This window comes from Achroia grisella, unplaced genomic scaffold (genome assembly GCF_030625045.1).
Source record: "Achroia grisella isolate CSIRO2021 unplaced genomic scaffold, CSIRO_AGI_Agris_v1 utg777, whole genome shotgun sequence".
Classification (NCBI taxonomy): Eukaryota; Metazoa; Arthropoda; class Insecta; order Lepidoptera; family Pyralidae; genus Achroia; species Achroia grisella.
This window is the reverse complement of record NW_026713017.1, coordinates 389,607-413,236: the sequence shown is the minus strand read 5'-3', so window position 1 is coordinate 413,236 and position 23,630 is coordinate 389,607. Positions and strand designations below refer to the sequence as shown.

At 30.1% G+C, this 23,630-nt stretch overlaps 1 protein-coding gene across 1 annotated transcript in view; it reads left to right on the top strand.

Moving 5' to 3' along the window:
- LOC131850598 (head-specific guanylate cyclase) overlaps positions 1–23,630 on the top strand; it is an 84,678-nt gene that overhangs the window by 16,260 nt on the left and 44,788 nt on the right. The window contains exons 2-5 of the mRNA XM_059200893.1: positions 10,335–10,408; positions 11,536–11,618; positions 15,760–15,920; positions 17,982–18,193. Of these exons, the coding sequence (XP_059056876.1) occupies positions 10,335–10,408; positions 11,536–11,618; positions 15,760–15,920; positions 17,982–18,193 (530 nt within the window). The remainder of the gene's footprint in view (positions 1–10,334; positions 10,409–11,535; positions 11,619–15,759; positions 15,921–17,981; positions 18,194–23,630) is intronic.

Here is a 23,630-nt window from a genome sequence, read left to right as displayed (position 1 = left end):
GAGAAACTCGTGTTTCGTATTTTTTACCGTTTGTAAATTTAATCATAATCGCGTTAAGGATGTTGAATGACTAAATATATTTTGCCACTTTTCAAATGAAAATTATTTATGTAAATTATTGCAGATGTCACAAATTTTACACTTACAATTTGTGGCGTATAAACGATGTTTATTTATTACTTTATAATTTGAATGAATTTGATATTTCAGGAAAGTCTGTTATAAATGTTAGTAGTTAAGAAATTTGTATTCAATAAAACTTACCTATTTAGTAAGAAGTGCGTAGCAATTTCTACGTTAATTATCGCATGCCTTTTACTTGATATAATTACAGTATTATTTATATAAAAAACATCTATTAAAAAGAGCAACACACAAGTTTCTTGCTCATTCTTCTTGTGATTAATCTGCATTCCGAATGAGTGGTAGAATCAAAATATGACTATTCAAAATTTTATTTTATTAAAAAAGTTTTTTTGAATAAAGATTATTTATATTTCTATTTCTATTTCTCTTAATTATAGTGAGAACCATATCTAAACCTGTTGCCCGATTTAGAAGAGGTAAGCGTAGAAACATACAGACAAAGACAAGAACATAATTTATACTGTTTATGGATTCGTAATAATGTATAGTAGTTATAATCTAATTACGTTTATTCTTAGTGACTTAGTGGTTACTACTCTCAATTTAACAACAAAAACGAGGTTCTAAGTTCAAATCTGGCCGACACAAATAAAACTTTTTATGTACAATTATATTTCTAGCTGAATTGGTTAAGGAACCGTTGATATCAAATCAAATACCAATTCGAGAGATGGCTGTACCTATACCTAACGAAACGTGGTCTTGTCAAATTTGAATTTGAATTTGACAGTTTATAATGCCTCTGTCTACCCCATCTAGGATAATAGTCGTGCAGGTATATTGTAGCCATGTGAACAGTTTTGTTTATAAAAACTAAGTGTGAGATGTTTTGTCCATTAGTAACCCAATCCGATGCTTTCCGCCGTCCATCAGTCTCATCATTCACTTCTACTCTCTGATCACTTATAGTGTACTGTTTCTTACATTTATAAGCCTTAACACTTTTGTTATAATTGTTCAATTATTAACATATTTATATTTATGTCTTAATTATATCTTCAGTCTTAATATTATTGGATTTTGAATTTACTTTGAATTAAAAAATATTGTAGTCGTTTTTATTTCTTATATATACACATATGTCGATAATTGGTACGTTCTAGGAAAAAATAATAGATATATCACATTAAAGAAATCTGATTTCAGAAATTACTGAACCGATTTGGTTACAGTTTCCAATAATACAAGTTTCAATAACAATTATAGGGGTGTATATAAATGTACAGTAATATGGGTATACTGTATATTTAAACACTTTAAAGTCACTGTCTTAGCTAATTTTATATAATTACTAGCTGTCCCGGCAAATGTTGTTTTGCCATATAAATTAATAACGCTATAAAAAAGTAGGGGTTGGTGATAGAAGGGTGAAAATTTAGGTTTGTATGTATTTTTTAATGACTCATAATTTAAAAATATAAATAAAAATTTTGCCCAAAAAATAAAAAAATAATGTTAGGGGTGGACAACCCTTATCTTTGACCGATGGTCGCGGGTTCGATTCCTCGCACGGCACAAACATTTGTATTCATGAGTATGATTGTTTGTATCGGTCTGGGCGTTTTCTATGTATAATATGTATGTATTTACAAAAAAAAAAAATCTATGTACATGTATCAGTTATCTAGTACCCATAACACAAGCTTTAGCTAGCTTAACTTGGGTCTAGATGGCGCTGTGTGAATTGTCCTGAGATTATTATTATTATTATTTTAAATTATTGGATCGTTTAAGACACTTGCCTTGAAACAACATCCAAACTTTGCAATTTCCAGTCTCCACGCTGTAAGTCAACATCCACGTACCTTCTTTGTTGACATTAGGAATTATATGAACCCCTTCGGACGTCGAATAATTTATTAGCAATATAATAATTGTCTTACACAGCAAGTTTTAGATCGACTTTGATTGCTTCAAAGTTAGTTTGTGAAATGTTTGCGAATAGTTTCAGCTATTAACATTTGGAATTTGAGCAATCGTACTACAGTTTAATCCGAGAGTTTGTCTATGGTCAATTGGGTTTGTTTAATGAGGAAAGTTTAGACAACATTACAATAATAAAGAACAATAAATATTGTATTTTATTATTGAAATTTGGCCTGAGAGATTTTTTTTTTTTCATTTGAATATAATATGAACATATAAACATGTTTATATTACTATTTATAAATTATCATTATATATATATTACATAGTACTATGACGGCCTCGGTGGTCTTGTGCTTTAACATAGCGCCTTACTTCCGATGGTAGCGGGTCCGATTCCTCGCATGGCATAAACATTTGTATTCATGAATATGATTGTTTGTATCGGTATGGGTATTTACTATGTATAATATGTAGGTATTTACAGAAAAAAAAATTGCTAGCTTAACTTAGGTCTAGATGGTGCTGTGTGAATTGTTCTGAGATTATTATTATTACTCGTAAATGATTTAAATGTATGCTGTCTGTACATAGATGACATGTGAGAAAGTTATTTTTAAACTTTCCTGTTTATTACACATTATTTATGTTATCAATATAGAAAAAGAAATTTGTGTTGTTGTGTTAGAAAAACTGTTATGAGTGAACATTGCTACTGTAATTGAACAAACACAATAATTATTGAATTGTTTTCTGTTTGTCTGTACGTTTGTGAGCGCCATTTTCTCTAATGTATCGTACTATATCTACTCATGCCTTTTGAACTGTCAAATGTACACAATTATTATTTGTATTTTTTGCATCGCGATATCTATGCCAAAGCTGAATGGATATCGATAATCCTTTTCGTAACTGATAGGGTTTAGTCCCGCGTTAATCCCATATAAATTTGTCACGATTGATAGCCGGGTTGCTTTTTTGTGGAATGCATTAAGTACTTGTACTTACATAAGCGCCTAAAAACAATTTAGAGTATAATTTTAAATATTTGTTAAGAACATGTAAGTAATATTTATTTTGTCACATTTATCTGCTAGTTTTTTTTAACAGCTGAATAGATCGTATGACAGATATGCATTGTTTCTTACCTCAAGTAAAACCGGACAAGTTCGCTAGTCTAGTATATCATTTATTTAATAGATTTTGTATATCTATATATATTTCATAAATCTATTATTTTTAATCATGAACGCTATATTATACTTATTATTATCTATACTAAAATTATAAACAGTTAAAGCTTCTGAAGTTGTAGGAGGTAATCTCTGCATCTACTGAACCGATTTAGAAAATTCTTTTACCAATGAAACCTACGTTATTTGTGAGTAATAAGCTGTAATATAAGCTATTACCAATATGAACATAACTACAATGAAAAATTTTGCAATAACTGGGAAAATATGAGTTGGACGAAGTTACGCGGGTCAGCTAGTAGATGATATTTTTTTAATGAAACATCACAGGGTGATGTTTGAACGAGTATTAATATAAAAATAAAAATACATAAAAAAAATACATACATAATTATTGTAATACATAGTTCTCTTTTTGCAGTAACGTACAAAGAACAGACATAACCTCACCAGCGAACTTAATAAAATCCATAACCGTTCCGGGCTCCTTCACAATATTGACTCAAATTCTCGAATTCATTTTCATCGTATTTTTACCACGTAATTTTCTTGTGAATTTATTAGACTTTTTTCGTATGAAGCTCACTTAGTATTCCGGTACAGTAGGCCGGGGATGCTGTTTAGGCCGCCTGTACACGGTCACACATCGCGGCCTTCGACACTTCTTGGGCGACTCAAAAACTGGAATTTCGGTCACGAACTTCGATAAGAATTGCGATCTTACAATTTGAGGTCCCGTTTAATTAGAATCTATTCATACTATTCGTTGATATATATTATATATAGAAAACAAATTTGACATAGAATTACCACAGTGCATAAAATATGGTCTGACGGCCTCGGTGGTCAAGTCGTTCAGCACACCGCTTTACTTCCAATGGTCACGGGTTCGATTCCTCGCGCGGTACAAACATTGGTATACATGACTAGATGTTCCTGGGAAAGCACTATTAATTTTGTTTTGAAAATTGTTTATAGTTAGATAGTCTATTCATCGAGGAAGGCTTGTGGGTTAAATAAAATCATATTACGACAAATTTGAACAATGTTTCAAATATGGGGAAAGTGTAGAGAAATTGCGCTGATCAGCTAGTTTAAAAAAAATTGGGCCCTCAGTTCTTTAAACACGAAAGATCGTAGATATATTTCAATATTTATTTTTACCGTTTTAATAATCTTGCTTTATATTAAAATTGTGAAATTATCATCATATTTAAGACTAGCTGACCCATCTTCTCCATCTCGACAACATCCCGGCGACTTCATCTGTATCACACTTACTTGATTAATTTAATAACATTTTCTAAATTATAGAGTATGTGTTGTTCTGATGTATAAGCTATATTACTGTAAAATTTCATCAAAATCCGTTCAATAGTTTTTGTATTAAAGAATAATAAACATCCAACCATCTATACTCACAAACTTTCGCGTTTATAATATTAGTAAGATATTATTTATATATTTGATTTCATATTTGTATATTTGAATATAAAAATAGATGTTGTAGAAATATGTAGTAAAACTATTTATGACTGAAAAATGTATTTAATCGTAAGATGGTAGAGAGTGAAGTAACACAATATAATTTAGTTTTTATATTTTTGATTATAGAATACAAAAAACCTTTAAATATATCAAAAGAGTTTTCTCGGCAATAGAATTAATAGATATTATTACTATTTAAACTGATTAAGTTTTTATGTACAGTGATGACTCTTCTATTTTATTCTACTTTTAAATTGTATTCTAAAAATAAAGCTGTTAACACAGGTATTCTACTATATAAACTATATAATTTTTTATACATTTATGGTGGCAAAAAGCAAACAAATACTCTAGAAAAGCTGTTATTTGCGATGAAATAGGTAAGACGCACACATTTTACACTGTTTTTCTGGTGAATGCCTAGATAGAATTGAAACAAAATGTAGGTACTCGGTTAGCCTACCCATATTTTTTATATTAACTAGTTGGTTGCCAAAAGTTCGTGCGTGCGGAATCGCTATCTGTCGTTCCCCTAGGAATATCCAGATCCTTTCTTAGTACATACGTACTGTACATGAGAAACCTGTTGCAACCTCTTTGACTGGCCTTCGTGCTACTACCAAGTTTTAGACAAAAATATTGCAGAGAAAATGTGGTTTTATTTTCTTTTGATTAAAATTTGTGATGTCTGAACTTTCTTATATATAGTATATAAAAGTTTTGTATGTAAGTATGATAAATCGAGTATTTTAACTAATCAAAATTTAATAATAAAGAATTAATGAGGAATGCGTATATGTAATTAATTTTTGACCACTAACGTGTAGATTCAAGAATAAGTTGAAACTAATAGGCGCTCATTTGAAACCTTAAGTGTCAGTAAATCTGCAAAATAAGCTTTATTTTATGCGATTATAACCTAATTTTTACTCACGATGAAGATGAAGGGCATCTTTAAGTGATGTCCCAACAGTAAATTCTATAAGTGCACTTGGATTTGTTATTCTATTATACATATTATATTATGAATAGTCATTACACTTGACAAACTCAAATTTCGTTAAGTATATTAAAATCGTACATGGCATGTTTGATATCGGTGTTATGTATATCTAGACCATCATAGTCAGGCTACAGTATATTATCCTAAATTATAAGAAAATGATATTTTATATTGTTATAAATACATTTCAAGACAGACCATTGAACTTGGCATCCATTTAGATCTCACCTCTTTTATCGTAGAAGTCAACAATCAAGGCATATATCATAATATTGAACGAGGCTATTATTTCATATTTATGTTTTTGATGGGATACATAATTTTATAATATATTTATAAAATAATATATTCGGTAGATTTGAAATCACTACCTCTTAGGTGTAATATAAGGTAGTATACTATAGTAGTGTATACTAGGTCAGGAGTTCTCATTTTTATTATAATCCATCAAAATGAAATAGAGCTACAAGTAAGTATCACCTACTCGGCAAATAACCCTGCATGTGTAAGGCTTCTACGCCCTGGGTATATTACACAGTATGTAACATATCCGCTTTTCACGCTACTATTTAAGGTCATGTTGTTGCTGGAATAAATTCCCATATATCTACAAGATCCTAATTATACGATATAATATTCATCGATAAATATCCATGAGTTTACACCTACATACTATGTTATATTTTTTCTACGAAAATATTATATATTCATTACATTCATAGGCTACGTTACAAGAAGTTTGTCATTAGACGATCTAGGCTTCACTGTTACCACTGTGTTATGACAGGGTTATGAATAGTATTTAACAAATTAGTCACTGATATTATTTAACAAATTGCCATAAAAAATAAGAACAGTGCGTCCATCGTGATCAGTTTAATATGAAAAAGTCTCATAATAATACTAACTTCGACGCCCTCTGTATCGAGTCTACGCGTGGTTCTAATATTGTATTGACCTGGGTGATTTCTTTGTATATATGTATTTACAAAAAATGCAAAATATGCACTTCATACATAAGTCAAATTAGTGAGCATGAGCATGTAGAAGCAGTAAAAGACAATAACAAACACAAGTTTGTCATAACTAAACACTGAATAGTATCGGGCCCGAATTGGATGGAATTTTCTTGAGAAAAATATAATCTCGTGAAAATTGTGACGTCCCTATATTGATGAAAGAAGCCATTAAAATTTATAAATATCAAAATTTCCATAGGGAAGATGGATTCAAGTTGTTCAACATATGAAATTCAGTGTTAGGCATACTTAAAAATTAGTATAAAACTAGATATACTTAAAAAAGAATTAGAACAGTGAGAATATATTTTTGTGACTATAAAGTGTCTTACAGTAGTAGTGGTAGTACTAGACAGTACGTAGAAATAGAGTAAGAAAGTGGGTAGTCAGATTTGTCTGTTCATAATAATTGTTTACATCCACTGCCATCTTCAGTCGACCCATGACGTATGTAACAGTGTCGAAATATCGGCAGCTCTTCAATAATATTATCTCGGTATTTACTCAGATATTTAACTCATTTATATAATCTATACAATAGTAAACAACCAAAATTTAAAAAGTTAAATTAGTACTATTTAGTATTCAGTAATCGTATTCAGTTAATATCCCGTTAATACAATTTAGTAATTTTATTTCTTCATAACAATGCACCTAAAATATTTACTTGTTTCATTTTTGTTAACTTAATTGGTATATTTAGTCATTCAATACATAAATTCAGATAAAAGTGGCATAATGGAATCTAAGTTTATGATCTAATTACACTTTGCACGACATCGGTCGCTAACGAGGAAAAAGAAACGGTGGCAGTTGCTGGCATTTTTATTAGCGTAGCTTTATTATCATGTTTCAATGTTTCAAGTAGGTTATGTAGTTTATGTATTAAGTATTTAAGTAGATTATGTATTATTACACTACATTACTTATTTTCAGTTAAGCTGTGGTCTGTGTTTCCTCTCATCTTTGTCTTTTATCCACTAGTCCATTCCGGCTTCGCGTAGGTAGACTTTTTTACACCTGGCGTTAAAATATTGAGGTTATAGTAAAACCTATAATTTATTCTAGTAAAAAATATAGCCTATTTTACTGAGGGATAATGGTGACAGCATTTTTGAAATGTGATACTTATTGAGTGTTTCCGTTACAAACAAAGATACAAATGTTTTTTTTCTCCTTATATAATAATATTATTGTAGACAAAAATTGATCTAATAACTAACTGTCCGCGACTGCGACTGATACGACTAATTTATCTTTACTTATATTATAATATATAATATATTATAAAATTACTTTTAAAAACATTTAGCCGGTTTCGTGCAAAAATAACAAATAGACAGACAGACACATTTTGACGTTTATAATATTAGTATAGATTTTTAGGCCCATAATGTTTGACATACACATAACACAATGGAAAATAATGCTATTAGAAATGTTGTTGTGTTTACGTGTTAGTACATCACGGAATCTTGATTGAATGGATTTCGTAGAAAGGCGGTATTTATATCCGTTCTACATTTGTTCGAAATCCAGTTAGTTGATGATTTGTTCTATTATTTTGACAGAAATGTTATGGTTTTAAAAAACTACGATCAATTTGAAATAACATACGATAATAAAATTCCTTAGTTTAAAAAAGACGAACTTCCTAGCTTTCCATGAATTCACTATGCGAGAGCCGGGTCCATCCTATAGCAGAATGGGAAACTCCGAGCAGTTTCCGGGACTTGTGACCAGGTGTAGGTTGAAGGGACACCTTGTCGACGTATGGCAACACTCACCATCACCGCTCGTATTGTCCAACCAAATATGGTAGCAGTCTGCTAGTAGTATCTTTAGATACATGTTCTAGTAGTAATAGAATTTATTGCAGTTCTAGAAAGGTCAAGAGAAGTAGCAGATTGTAGGGAAATTTTGTTGGCATACCTCTCGCTCCCACTTCGACCTCATATAAAGAAACCACGCAGCCATTTTCAGTAATTTCGTGTAATTAGTTCGTAATCTTTATGCTATGATTTATAGAAATTGTGACTTGTTTTAAAGACCGCACGACAATGAAATTCCTTAGTTACTAATGCGTTATTTTAGGAAAATACTTACATAAAAAATATCAGAAAAATATTTAAATAAATATATTATAGGTAGTTTTCAATAGTAATAGAAAACACCCAGACCTATACTGATATCATGCGAGGCATTAAACCCGTGGACATCGGAAGGCGGTGTTCTAAACAGCAAAGCAAGACTACGGAGGCCATCCACTATTCAACAACTCTTATATTATTCAATTTTGAAGTTACTTTAATAATTGTAGTAGTTTCATTTTTATATTTATGTAGGTAAATAGCAATATAAGAAAAGTACTAGAAGAACGGAAATTAATTTGAAGAATTATCAAGAAGTGAAGTATAAACAAAATTATACAAAAAAGAACTATAAATTTAAGTACAAACTTCAGAATAAAGACGTTTCTGATTAACCAGTAACAACAATAGTGACCCTTGAAATATATTCAATCGAAAAGCCAACGAGCATAACAAAGAATCAATACCAATGAAATGTCAGAGGAAAAGATCACAACAATGGCATTATTAACAATTGAAGCGATAAATTTCAATGCCGTCCCAATTGAATTCGTTAAATTATTGGCTTTAACTTCGTAAAACTTTGACATAGAACAAGAGACTTTGCGGTCTTGAAAGGAAAATTATGTTGTATGCCTTTATCCTGCTCTAGTAATTGTTTGTGTTACAGTTCGAGTGAGATAGCTGTGAAATTACACGGTTAGAGATCATGACATTTGATTCTCTAGTAAAGGAACGTTGTTAGATATTTTGTTGAATAAAAATGCCTATCGAATATGGCGAAGTGAAAGAAATCGGTGTAAAATGAACATGGAACTAAAATGAGAGTGAAACTACTTGATTTCAAAAAGGTTAATCAAAGTCTATTCCTTATTATAAAGATATTATACAAAACATCAACAAATAAGTGTTTATTTGTGGATATTTTAGACTATAAAAAATTGGAAAGGTTCCCAAAAAACATAAAACATTTAATTTTGTGTGTTTATTTTGTAATTCTATACGCTAACCACCATTTTAATAAGTAGTTAATTACTAAATAAATAGATAATGATGTATATATGTTTATTTGTTATTATATTCATATAGTAAACTTATGCTAATGAACTAACAGATTCTTTTTTACTTTTTTACTTTGTTGTTGGTGTTTTAGTTTTAGAAATTATTGTTTAGTTTGCGTTATTATATCTAACATTTTTAATGAACCCTGTACATAAACCAAATTATTTAATGTAATATTCAAGAACATGTTATCCCTTTACATTAAATATATACACTATCTTCTCATTTCAACTGAACATTACAAGAAACGCTTTTATTTATACTGTTATATGTACATATCATAATCTAATGTGATTAAGTTCATATGTAATTGTAGAATTCGGCGAGGCCTAATTCTACTAAACTTCTAAATTTTTATCAATAATCATGAGATGATTATTGATAAAAATTTAAAATTTTCGAAGTAATTCCAAAATAGCCCTCTTTATTTTAAAATTAATTTTGAACATTATTTTTTTCTTTCCAGAATGAATGCCTACACTCAGCAGTGACGTCACTAACGAAGAACCAAGCAGAACATTACGACAAATACAATTGTCTGTGAGTACCAATAAAAAATGTTTTATACCTTTGCGCAGTAAAATGTACCTCTAATCAACTTTTACCGTCAGCCAGATTATACTTAATTAGAGCGACCTCTTAATTGGCCTGTGTAATACTAAACACATTTTATATGGGAGAATAAAAGCCTGAAGTGATTCTTGTTCAACTCTTGTAGTCATAAAATAAATAGGTATTAAGTATAGTGATTTTATGTTACGTAAAAGTATAACACACAGTAGGTCTTCATTCTTTGTTTTACATGACTGCTTTCGCTTTGTCACAAAAACGAGAAACTTATATGTCTTTTTTGTAATTGCTGATAAAAATATAAATGAAATTGCAAACATGCTGATGGCCTATCTAATGTTAAGCTGCAACCGTCGTCTATATACATGAGCAATTGAACAGTCCTAATTTTGTCATATTGTGTCTGTGGTTTTGCAAGTGAAATTGTAAGGTACGGAGGCATGACACTTAAGTCTCCTGGGATGGCAACGCATGAAGGTTGATGCAATGTATGTGAAAAAGAGAAGAAAGCATTGTGTCGTCTCTAGCGCACACTGCTGGCGTCATAAGGCCATTACGCTGTAACCGTTGAATGAGAACAGTGATGTGTCGGAGAGTCGATTTTTTATAGATGATAATTGATTGGTGCACCCGCCTGCGTTAGCGGTTTACGCTGGCGGAGCACCAGTGTAGGATGATTTGGTCAGCACAAGGTCATGTCAGTTAGTCCATTGTGGCAAATTCACCACGAATTTATCACGATAGTTTCCAGGGGGAACCGCTTAGAGGTCAACCTGACTTAGTATGTTACTAGCAATGGGGTTATTAGTCCACATTACTAACAATCCCTTCCAAGAGCCTATAATTGGGAATACAAATAGTATAGTTACCGATGGCGTCAGATAACGATATGATATCCTTGGTCCTGTTTCATGAATATTAGAAAGATTTGTCACTTACCATCACATAGGTCTTAGTTTATTTGCCATTGCAATTATCTACAGAGAAAGTTCTTTAAATTCCCTTTATCACATTAATCAGTAATAATAAACTTAAGTTTTCAAAAATAGACCATATGTATTTAACATTTATGTGTTAATTTCATTATCTATTTTCAGCCGAAGACTACCAGATGATGTAAGGAAATGTAGAAATTATGCGTACTTGCAAGAAATATACGACGCGGTAAGAGCGACTGATAGTAAGTATATAACATTGAACTGTACTAACTACTTAGCGAATTAGGGCACATTTACACGATAACATTTTATTGCCTTTTATATACGATAACTGTAAGTGAGAGGTTAATCTATATTATTTTAATAGAACTAATAAGCTAACTAATAACTAATAAGCTGCCAAATGTTATGTAAACTACATTATATGATATACCTAAGTAGATTTTGTACAAAGTTGTCCCTCTGGGTATTTCTATCTCTTCACATATATTTCAGCCACTAAACTGCTTGCTCTGAAAGATGTGTTTCAGGACTACAGTAAATATATGTTTATACACATTAAAAAAAATCGTGTAAATGTGCCTTTATTCTTTCTCGTCCTTTTAGGAACCAAACGAACAAAAACAGTTCGACGTAATTTTTTGCGTTCGTATAGCAGCAGAGTCAGACTGACTAGCTATTTTTACTACGGGAAAATATATAACTCCTTTGGGAAAACGGCTGTTTCTTCTAATTTTGTTGCCAACAATGGCCAAACCGTAGATTAAAGCTTATGCACAAATAACGTAAATGTGAAAGTTTGTAGGGTTGAATTAATTTTAAAGTTATTAAACTTCTATAATTCAAACAGATACACCATGGATAGTTTCTGATTTTTTTACCCCACTTGACTATTTCATTATTTATGTTATATCTTCTCTAAATTAAAGAAATACTATGTATGTTGATTTTTAACAACTATTATTACAAACACAACACTTTTGTGTATATTTTGTAAATTATTAAACTAGAGTTCATAATTATTCAGTACCTTCAGTTTTGTGTATTTTCCTTCGTTTGTTCGTTCATTGGGTTGTAATTGCATGAAGATATTCTATAGATACATGTAAATATGGTAATTATACATTTATGTGCGATATATATCTTATTGTCTTAGAAACTGTAATCACGCTCCATCCATTTGTTTTTTACTTAATCTAAGAGAAGGGAATCTAAGACGAATGATTTTTTTCGTAATTGAATCCGGTGAGGAAATTTCTTATCGTTCTCTTATTAAGCGGAGTGATTGATAGCTCGGATATTTATCTCCGATCTCGTAACAGGTAATCAGAAACATATAGATTTAGATTAATTTCTATTTCTGTTTCTTAATATTACTTGTTGTCACTTACTAACAAAAGATGGGTCTCAATTCTTAAAATCATATATATTATGTAAAAATATAAAAATTTTAGCAAATTGATAGTTAATTGTTTTTTTATTGATACTTATTTATTTTTGCATTAAATTCATGCTTTTATAATAAATGTTCAAGTAAGTCTATCTGTTTATTTCTTACCTTTTTAAGTCCTACCAAAAATAATTTATTCATGTAGGATATTTTAACATATGAATGTCAAGTTTTTTGAAGTAATATTTTATTCCTTACCGTCCAGTTTAGTATACAGACTATGTGAAGAACTGACAATAACAGAATTTATTTTTTTAAAAGCCAGTTATATGTATATATTGTTTACTTATACAGCTGTCTATGTCTAACATTAAATTAAAATGCCACTAATTCCAGGCACGTCTGTCATTTAAGTAATGAAAAATACTAGAGTATATTTCCATGTGGGTTATTACAACTTATCGGTTTGTTTACTTTTTGTTGAACTAATTGTAACGTGTTTTTCACATTTTACTTAATTTAATGAAATATTAACTTAAAACAACTTTATTATTCCATGTTTTTTTTTTGTAAATGATGGATTGATTTATTTATATCGGTGCTGATAAATTTTGTGTCTTACATTACAGTCCTTATAATAAACTTAGTTCACCATTTCTTTCATTTTCTAATGGTTTACTAATATTATTCGATAGAATATATCTTGTTTGTATTTTTAACAATATTTATCGAAAAAATTACAAAAGCAAATATTTGAAGGGTAGATGAAATTAAACTTATTATAATTACGTTTGAATAGTCTTTTTTCTATAACTTTTTTGCGTTTAATATAAATAAGATATTTCAATGAAAAACAGGTTTTCAATAAAAACCAATTTCATGAAAGAAACTTTCTCATTATTCGTGTTAAGTGTCATTGTTTATTTTTATATAAAAAAAGGTAGGCTCCGCTTTGCGCAACGAATATTCTTCAAGTGCTAAAACTTTGAATAAAGAAATATTAAATTTGAATAAGAAAAAACGTCAACTTTAGCACGGCCCTAAAATGTTTTCAACTTGTCGTTTTCTTTGAAGTCATATCTTTTTGTTGTGATCGTAATATAAGACGATCACAAGTATAATTAAAGAAAGTTTTTTTAATTATTTACACTCGCCGGTGGTTGAAATTCCACCAATTGCAATGAGTACACAGGGTTTATTTTTCAATGATACACGCACACTGACTTACGCCTGTTTTTTAATCTCATACACTATTGTGGTTTCCGTACATATAGCAATTTTGTAAAAGAAATGTATTTTATACAACAACCCTATATTTAGGACATTTACTTTATTAATATTGTGTTAATGCGTTTTAAATGAGCATCCACACATTTTTTTAGTACCATCATAGAAATTTAATAATTCCAACGCCATAAAAATCGGTCCAGCGCCGTTATTAACTACAGTAACTACGCCGACTTTCTTTTATATACATATATCTATATTTAAATTATATCTACACATAATAATAAATTTATAGGTCGATTCAACTTCGCATTCGCGTAAAATGCTTCTCATGTACCAATAATGATTGAATCTTTCGAACCGTAAATAATCTACGAACACAATAACAAACAAATCGTAAACTCTCTTGAATTTATTGGAAAGTTATTTTTCCATGCTAGTACTCCTACTGTAATTTCTGAGTTCACTATTACATCATAAGTTTATTTATATAATTGGTACTAGCTGAGGTTTTCGACTTTGCCTGCTTTTTTTTAAATAAAAGATTATTATATGACCGTCCTTGTGATGACCAAACACTTTCGCATTTATAATATTAGGACAGATTAGTTTGCATAATTATTTTCTCCATTATTATTTATAGCATTATTTACTCAATTTGATCATCTCTGTATCTAGCAGCTTATCTCCACAACGTATTGCATGTAGCATTAACTTGTATTCTCTAAAATACCATCTTTTTATGGGTATATTTGTTTTAATTAGCACAGATGTTTGTCTAAATATTTTATGTTTGTATTTACAAATGTTTGTTTTTTAGTATATCTATCAAGTTGTCTTTTACATACATTAGAAGCTAAGCTAAGTTTCTGAGACACTGAGACTTGAGACATGGTCTATCTGTATTAAATTTTATTAAAAATTATTCGCCATTTATAAATGTTGTTTCCCGAGTAACAACGTTTCTACGTTAGTGACACAAATATAAACATTTTAATAGACTTGGTATTAATAATTTTATTAGGGTAGTAGAATTAACTCATTATAATCATAAAAAAACGTATAACCAATATATCTTAGATATTAAACTATTTTGTTCTTTTCTTTTAAGTTTTTTTTATATAATATAGCTTATATACATGAACAGCGGCACAGCCATCACGTTATCATAGTACCTCTTACGCGTTATCATTCTGGAAGACAAAGTTATACGTCTAAAGGTACCTTGTAATTTCACTGGCAAATGTATTTCGGTTGAAGGCTCATTTAGCTGCTTATCGGTAGAAATATGAGTATTTCGGATGTCGTACCAAGTCTATTTCTGGTAAAATATACATATATTCACATGAGAAAGAAAGTGGCAAAATACGTCCATAGTTGAAATAGTATGTTTATGTTTTAGTTATTATGAATAACTTCTATTTAGCATATTAACTACCTGTTCAATATATAAATTCGTTTCGCTACCGTTAGGCAACCGCCTTGAAAAGATTGCTTCCAGCAATAAAGTAGCCTTATTGTAATTATTCATGTGTTGTTTAATTTATTGTTATACTACTATCTATATATCTATTATTATATTTTATACGTTCTCTTACATCTACACTCCCAAGTCCAAAATAAATTTATTATGAAAATGAGTTTTTGAACAATCTTCTCCAGAGACAAACATTACAAGCGTCTGCTAATGAAATTATGTGAAAAGTTATTCTTAGTCTGTAATACAATTATTAATACACTTATTAATATCACCATATTTGTTTCAGGTGTAAACACAAAGGATTTTATGGCAAAATTAGGAGAATATTTAATATTAACAGCATTCTCGCATAATTGTCGACTGGAGAGGGCGTTTAAATGTTTAGGCACTAATTTGACTGAATTTTTGACAACACTTGATAGTGTACATGACGTGTTACATGACCAAGTAAGTATGGATTGTGCCGTCTAGAAATTAATTATAAGCCAACACTTGTTAGTATACATGTTGTGTTACATGACCAGATCAAGTAAGTATGGATTGTTCAGTCTAGAAATTAAATTTAACAACAGTTGATAGTGTACATGACGTGTTACATGACCAAGTAAGTATTGATTGTTCCGTCTAGAAATTAATTATAAGCTAACACTTGTTAGTATACATGCTGTGTTACATGACCAGATCAAGTAAGTATGGATTATTCCGTACAGAAATTAAATTTTACAACACTTGATAGTGTACATGACGTGTTACGCGATCAAGTAAGTATGGATTGTTCCATCTAGGAATTAATTTTTGACAACACTTGATAGTGTACATGACGTGTTACGCGATCAAGTAAGTATGGATTGTTCCATCTAGGAATTAATTTTTGACTTGATAGTGTAAATGACGTTTTATATGATCAAGTAAGTATGGATTGTGTAGTTAGAAATTAACGGCAGGAAGCCTTTGTAGAACGTCTGCATGAGTAATTGGTACCTCTATGTCACATATTAATTATGCTAACAGGCAGCTTCCTTGCATACTCCGTTCCGGTGTAAGGAGTAAGTTTAATAGTGAAATTACATAGAGTTTAGTATTTACTAGCTGAACCTGCGACTTCGTATCTATGGTATGTACGGTCGGAAAATGAATAGGCTATATATAACTTTTTGTTTGTAAAACAACAAGAAATTGGAACATAAAAGAACCATAACTTTTTTATTAACATTAAGTTAAGCGTACTTATTATACATAGATATGTAGCACACAAACGCACAAAATAGACAAACAGACAAAAATTCTAAAAACTATTATTTTGGGATTTGTTATATTGTTAAAGTCCTCCAATGATAGGGTTTCTTATACATCTTCAATTGAAACAAGTAAAATTTTTATTACAACTATCTGTAGAATTTCATCTCAACCGTAGATTTGTGGATCTATACAAATAAATAAAATTGTAGTGTCTGTTTGTAATTTCAAATCACAGCTTTTAACTAAATGCATATGAAAGTATGTATAGGTATAGGTATATCTTGCTAATCTCTGCAACCGCCGATTTTTATGGGACTTTCAACCGCAGTATTTTAGAATTTTTATTTGTTTTAATTAAAAATAAAGTTACTTTCCACACGAACGAAGTCGCGTGTAAGATATAGTAAATAATAAAGTGTAAATTCATGAATAAATTCACCTTTATATTATTACTCAGTGTAATTACATTTCAATCAGATTTCCGATAAATATAATTAAAATATAGTATTTCGTATTATAAACAGAAGCTTGTATTACGATTAATTTAAGCTTCAATTTACTATGTACTCTTAATAGAAAAAGTAATTAGATTTAAGTTAATATTTTACTATCTGATTGAAATTAAACAGTTAACTAAATATTTAATATTGAAATTTGGTACAAACCTTGAAAGTTACTGTAATTTTCGTTCCTTTAATTTAAAATTAAATTATTAAGTAATATTTGGTTTAATAATAATGAAATAAGAGCGTTAGACAATATTGAAATGAATCACAATTCGATAGTTTTATATATAAATAACATTATTCATAGACAAAGCTATCGAATTTTTTACGTTAACAATTATATAATTGTAAGAAAAAGTGTAGGATAACGTCATATTTAATAGTTTCGAAATTATGACGTTAGACGGCCTCAGTAAATAATTTAAGCTATTTGTAAATTTATACGGTCAAACGGAACATTTTTGTATTATTCTATTGTGTAAAGAATTCGGCATCTTAATTAATAAAGAAACACAATGTTGGACTTACACGTGGTGAGCTCCTTATTGTCTTTCTTTTACTGAACCAATCTCCAGTACAATTTTGATCTGGTATTGTGAACACTGTTGTTAGCCGTTGAAGAATTAATAATTATTCAACGGCTATGACTCTAAATTTGAAAATATAATCAAATTCCAAAATTGAAAATATAATAAATGTTCCAAATTCAAAACAATCTAGAACATTCGAATCGACTGAGGATAACGATTATCATTCTTGTCAGGACGACGCCCTAAAAGACGAGGCGACGGAGTACGAAGCTGCCTTTGTTTGTACTACCTCCCAAGAAGGCAAGATTGAGTTACACCTGACGACAGAGAGCGAACCAGTGGCATATTTACTAGTGGGCAGCTTGAAGGCCATCGCCAGAAGATTGTACGACACACAGACAAATATAAGACTGACGAGTTATACTAACGATCCTAGGAGATTTAGGTAAGTTTTTTTAGAAGGATATTAATTTTTGTATTTAGAATTTGTTTCAAAATTAGGAATGAATAAAAGATAATATTTATATCACACGCAATCGATATTGTCTAAATTTGGAATTTTTTAAATTTGGTGTATCCAATATAGTACAATTTATTCAATTCAATAGAATTTACTTAATTCGCATTAAACGATTAAATAGCGGTCAAACGCGCTCAAATTATGATATAAAAAAAAATTAGTATAAACTTATTAACAAAGTGCAAACAGACGCTGCGATTTCACAGTTTTAGAAAAAATATTTGAAATACCTTGCAACCAAATATATATACCATACATAATGTTTTACATATCGATAACGCAACTTTTTTTTTAATGTAAAAGAATAATACGTATTAAAACAATTACTATACATATTCTATTAATGGTGTTTGCATTTGTTTGTGTAATGTACAAGTAAATTAGTAACTTAGATTAGATTAGATAGGCTTGTTGTGTTAAATGTTGTTATAAATATTAAAACTATACAGCCCTATATCTATTGTGTGAAAAATAGTTATTTCTCATACAATAGATAAAAGTAATTTTCCAGTCATGGTTTTTGTCACGATATTTTAACATTAACACGACATTGTCTACTGTTCTCTGCACAATAAAACATATAAAAATATCTAATATTTTTATACGCGGAGTCGATAAACTTTGATAATAAGTACTCGTGATTATTTTATTCACGCTACGTACCATCCGGCTCGAAGGACCAGATGGTACGTGATGATGGTTTCAGCAGATTACAGAGTATATAAATGATAGATTTCGCTTGACTTTTTTGGATTTATTAGGTGAATTCCATTTATTCTCCATTGATGAGTGTACAAAAAAAGTATGTTGCTTCGATCGTATTCAATTTTGTAGGTATCTACGTTGCAATCAGAACTCTCCTTCAGAGTTGCGTTTTGTTGCTGTACACGACACATTGTTATAAACATTATGGTGTACACATTACATAAACGATATACATATTGACCACAATATTATTAATTTAAAAGTAATATGAAGATAATAAATTTTAAGAAAGGTGTTACATATAAAAGTGGATGGTTATAAACGCCCTGTAAGGCTGAAAAAGAGATGACTGCGAACAGGGATGAACGGAAGAGACAAACATATTACGGCGACCGCAAATAAATGGATAAAGAAGAAAAATATGATGAATATTATTTAAGAGTAAATATCCAGTTTACATAAAGCTTGCTGCTCATATTAAAAACAAAAATACAAAAGACAATTATTAATTTATACTAAAATGGAGAATAATAATTTACGTATTATGTAGAGAGTAAATTACAGAATTTAAGAGATCTGTTGAGAATATTAAAAAAATATAATAAAATTCCACAATCTGTAATACTAGAATAATTGAAGTCGTTATTAGCCAATCAAAAGTGTACTAAATTTATATTTATTTATTGTTTGTTCTGTTTATTTGTATTTGTAGAGAGTAAATATTATGAAAGTTGCTTCAGTATATTTCTATAATTATACACCTAGAATACATATTAAACATATACAAAAGTTATATATTTTCCATGAATAAATTACGTATATATCTGTACATATACAGAGTCAAGTTTTAAATTGAGTTTGTTTTAAGCCATGTATAATTATTCCAGTCTCGTTTGGGAATAAAATAGTAATTAATGTCTGTCAGATTTCTAGTTTACTAGAGACATATTACGTGGTTTCAACCCCGCATGACTTGACACCATTCATGCTTGTAGATGGTTGAAGGAAAACCTATTTTTGTAAACGCTTAATAGCAAATTCATTCCCTTAGATAGGAAGTTACCTCGTAACTGAGACGAAGTTCTTAACACTCCATGGAGTCACGGTACGGGTGCCAGGCCCATCGTGTGGCAAAGAAGGAAACTCCGAGCAGTTCCCGGGACTTATGACCCGGGTGTAGGTTTAAGGGGTCCCTTTGCCAACATACGTCAACACAGTTTTTGAGTTTCTCTCTCTCTCTACGTAGCCAAATCTGGTAGGAGCCAGCGAATGCAACGCTAGATATACGTTCTAATATAGAACTAGATAGGCTAAGATCTTTCTACATATTATGAAAACTTGAGTATTCTAACCTGGGTTGATCTTGAATGAAAGCGTTTGTGTGATTATCTCTATCTCTCCTATGTACTTCTTCCACTAAGCAGCTTGCTTTGTAAGCTGCTATGTTATTTAAAACTTGTATTATGATAGTGAAATTAGAAGGTATAAATGATACCTTAGTACTTATGAATGACAAATGAGTATCAGTCGTCAGGTGACAATATGATGTCAAGAAGACGTGACAGAACCTTCAGGAATGGTAACGTACGAGGTACTCACATCGTTATCTAAAGAAAGATATATCTGTGGTGCAATTAAAGTCATTAAGTGTTAGGCGCCACTTGTCGTCAGTTTGTTTGAGATTACAGTTACATAAAAACATAACATCATAACAAAAGATATTACATTGATACAAAACCCCTTTCCGCACAAAACCTTTCTGAAACAAAACATCCGTAACATGTTTTTGCCAATCGTGTAAACAATTTTTGACATCCATTTCATCAGCCTTTCCTTTCCGACCAGTGATTATTTGCTCAGTGTTCCGACCCACTGAGCCGATCGACTGAAACAGATCAACTGTTTTTCTATCTCAACTACAGAACTATATATGTGATTTATGGTTTTGAATACATTTCATATCTGTTCGCATAGAATTATTTTACTCTAATAGCTGTATAACTAATTTTGGATTATGTATCTAAATTTATATTTATACTACGTTATATTAACATCATTGCTTTGCCTTTATCCTATTATTTGAAGTCAGCGCTTTATGTTATCTTCTCCCACTTTATGTTTGATCTCTATTAGTTGTCATATCTGAGCTTACTCTCGTTTTACACATATCATCTTTTACACAATCCAACATTTAATTCAACGTTATATATAGTTATGTACAAATATAACATACTATAAATAATGAATATGAAATATTTAACTAGATTTAATATACAAACTGTCGTAGTTCTTGTAGAAATTTTTCAGAAAATTGTACATAAAATGACAAATAAAAGTTATGTCATAGACAATGTGATAGTACATATTTATGGTCATAGTTTGTTTCTGTATAGTTGGAGTAATGTATTGTATGTATTGTAGGTATGTGAAAATATTGTAAGACATTGTTATTGTGAATCTTACTAATATTATAAATGCGAAGTTTGTGAGTATAGATGGATGGATGGATGTTTGTTACTCTTGCACGCAAAAACTACTCAACGGATTTTGATGAAACTTTACAGCAATATCAGAATAACACGTAGGCTAAAAATTAAAAGATATTATGTAAATTGAGCGAAATATATTGAGTCAAGTAAGTGTGATGCAGATAAAGTTACTCGGGTGAGCAAGTATGTATGTACATATATAGATATACTGAGGACAATATTTTTATAATAATAATAATCTCAGGACAATTCACACAGCGCCATCTAGACCCAAGTTAAGCTAGCTAAAGCTTTTGTTATGGGTACTAGACAACTGATACATAGATATTTTTTTTTTGTAAATACATACATATTATACATAGAAAACACCCAGACCGATACAAACAATCATACTCGCGAATACAAAATGTTTGTGTCGTGTGAGGAACCGAACTCGCGACCATCAGTCGTAAAGCGGTGTGCTAGACCGCTAGACCACCGAGGTCGTCAGTTTATATTTAACATAGACATACTTATGTTGTGATAGTTGTAATTTAATTACCTGCAATCAGCCGCTGTACCACCTTTCACTATTATACTGTATATAACATTCATATAATATTGTACTAGGTAGTTTGAGTAGAGTTTCTGTTCATTAAAAGCGATCTATGCAGTTTCATTGCCAGTCAAGTAATGGAACTGAAATGTCGGTAGTTTCAATTGAAGTGTGCTTCAATATTATTGGAACTACAGAGACTCGAGTCCTATTTCAGTCAGAATTCAGTACATTGACATAAATTGGTTGAAAGCCCCTTTGCAGGACATAGCACTTTGTACATCTCTTCAAGGAATGTATAATTATCTACTGTTGTTAATTAGTAAGTGAGTTAGTTATTAATTCTGAGTTTATTGTATGTTTATTAATATACTTTATATTAATATTGATTGACGTTTATGCTTAAGAGGAGACTTTCAGACGGCCTCAGTGGTCTAGTAGTTTAGCACACCGCCTTACTTCCAATGGTCCTGGGTTCGATTCCTCGCATGGTACAAATATTTGTATTAATGAGTATGATTGCTTGTATCGCTCTAGGTACTTTATATGTATATATTTAACAAAAAATCCACATATTTGCCACAGTTATTCAGTACCCATAACCCAAGCTTTAGCTAGCTTAACTTGGGTCTTCACGTCGCTGTGTGAATTGTCCTGAGATTATAAAAAACGGAGGCTTCAATAACTGTATACAATTTAGTAAAAATTGTGTTACCTATATATACATTTTGAATTTGAATTGATTATTGTAGTATAAAAAATATTTTTACTCTACAATAGTGACAAATCAGCACACATCTTGTTTTACCTAGATTTTAATACTATATGAATATTTACAATTCAAATACAAACGATATTGATTCGATAATTGCATACTAAATAATAATACTAATTATAGTAGTATTTGTATTCATAACTGTAGTTATTAATATCCTATTACCTATTAGAGATTTGAACATGTTTTGTTGAAATCTTATGCAGTATTTTTATATATTTACTTAGATTAACATCTGTAGGGGTTTAATACGCAGTGTTAATAAATAAAGTAAAATATTTATATACTTTTAAAAGTAAAAGGCTCAGAATATAAAATTCATTCACAATACAAGACACCGAATACACTACCTTTCTGAATATAAAATTCTAGTTGCAATATCTTCTATATGGCCAAATATAAATTTAATAACCAAAGTTCCAATAAAATTAACAGTAATTTTATTGTCTAGATTATCCCCAGGTCCATGAATTGCACAAAATAATTCTCAGTTAGTTTCATATAGACAGAGTCTGTAGAACTTGAAAATTTGATTTGTAGAGGATGGCGAGCTAATTGACACTAATTGAAAATATGAATTGTAGAAATATTACTTTGTATTATATTCTTTCATAAAAACTGTTTTACGACAGGGGTTGGGTAATTAATAATAATAATAACTCCGGGATAATTAATACAGGGTCACCGAGTCCTAATATAAACAGATATGTGATAGAAAAACTTAAATATATTTTTTTGTAAATACTTACATAATGTATATAGAAAACATCCAGCCTAATACAAAAATCATACAAAAGTTTTCATTATGCGAGGAAAATAACCCGAGATAATCGAAAATAAAATATATATGAATCAGAT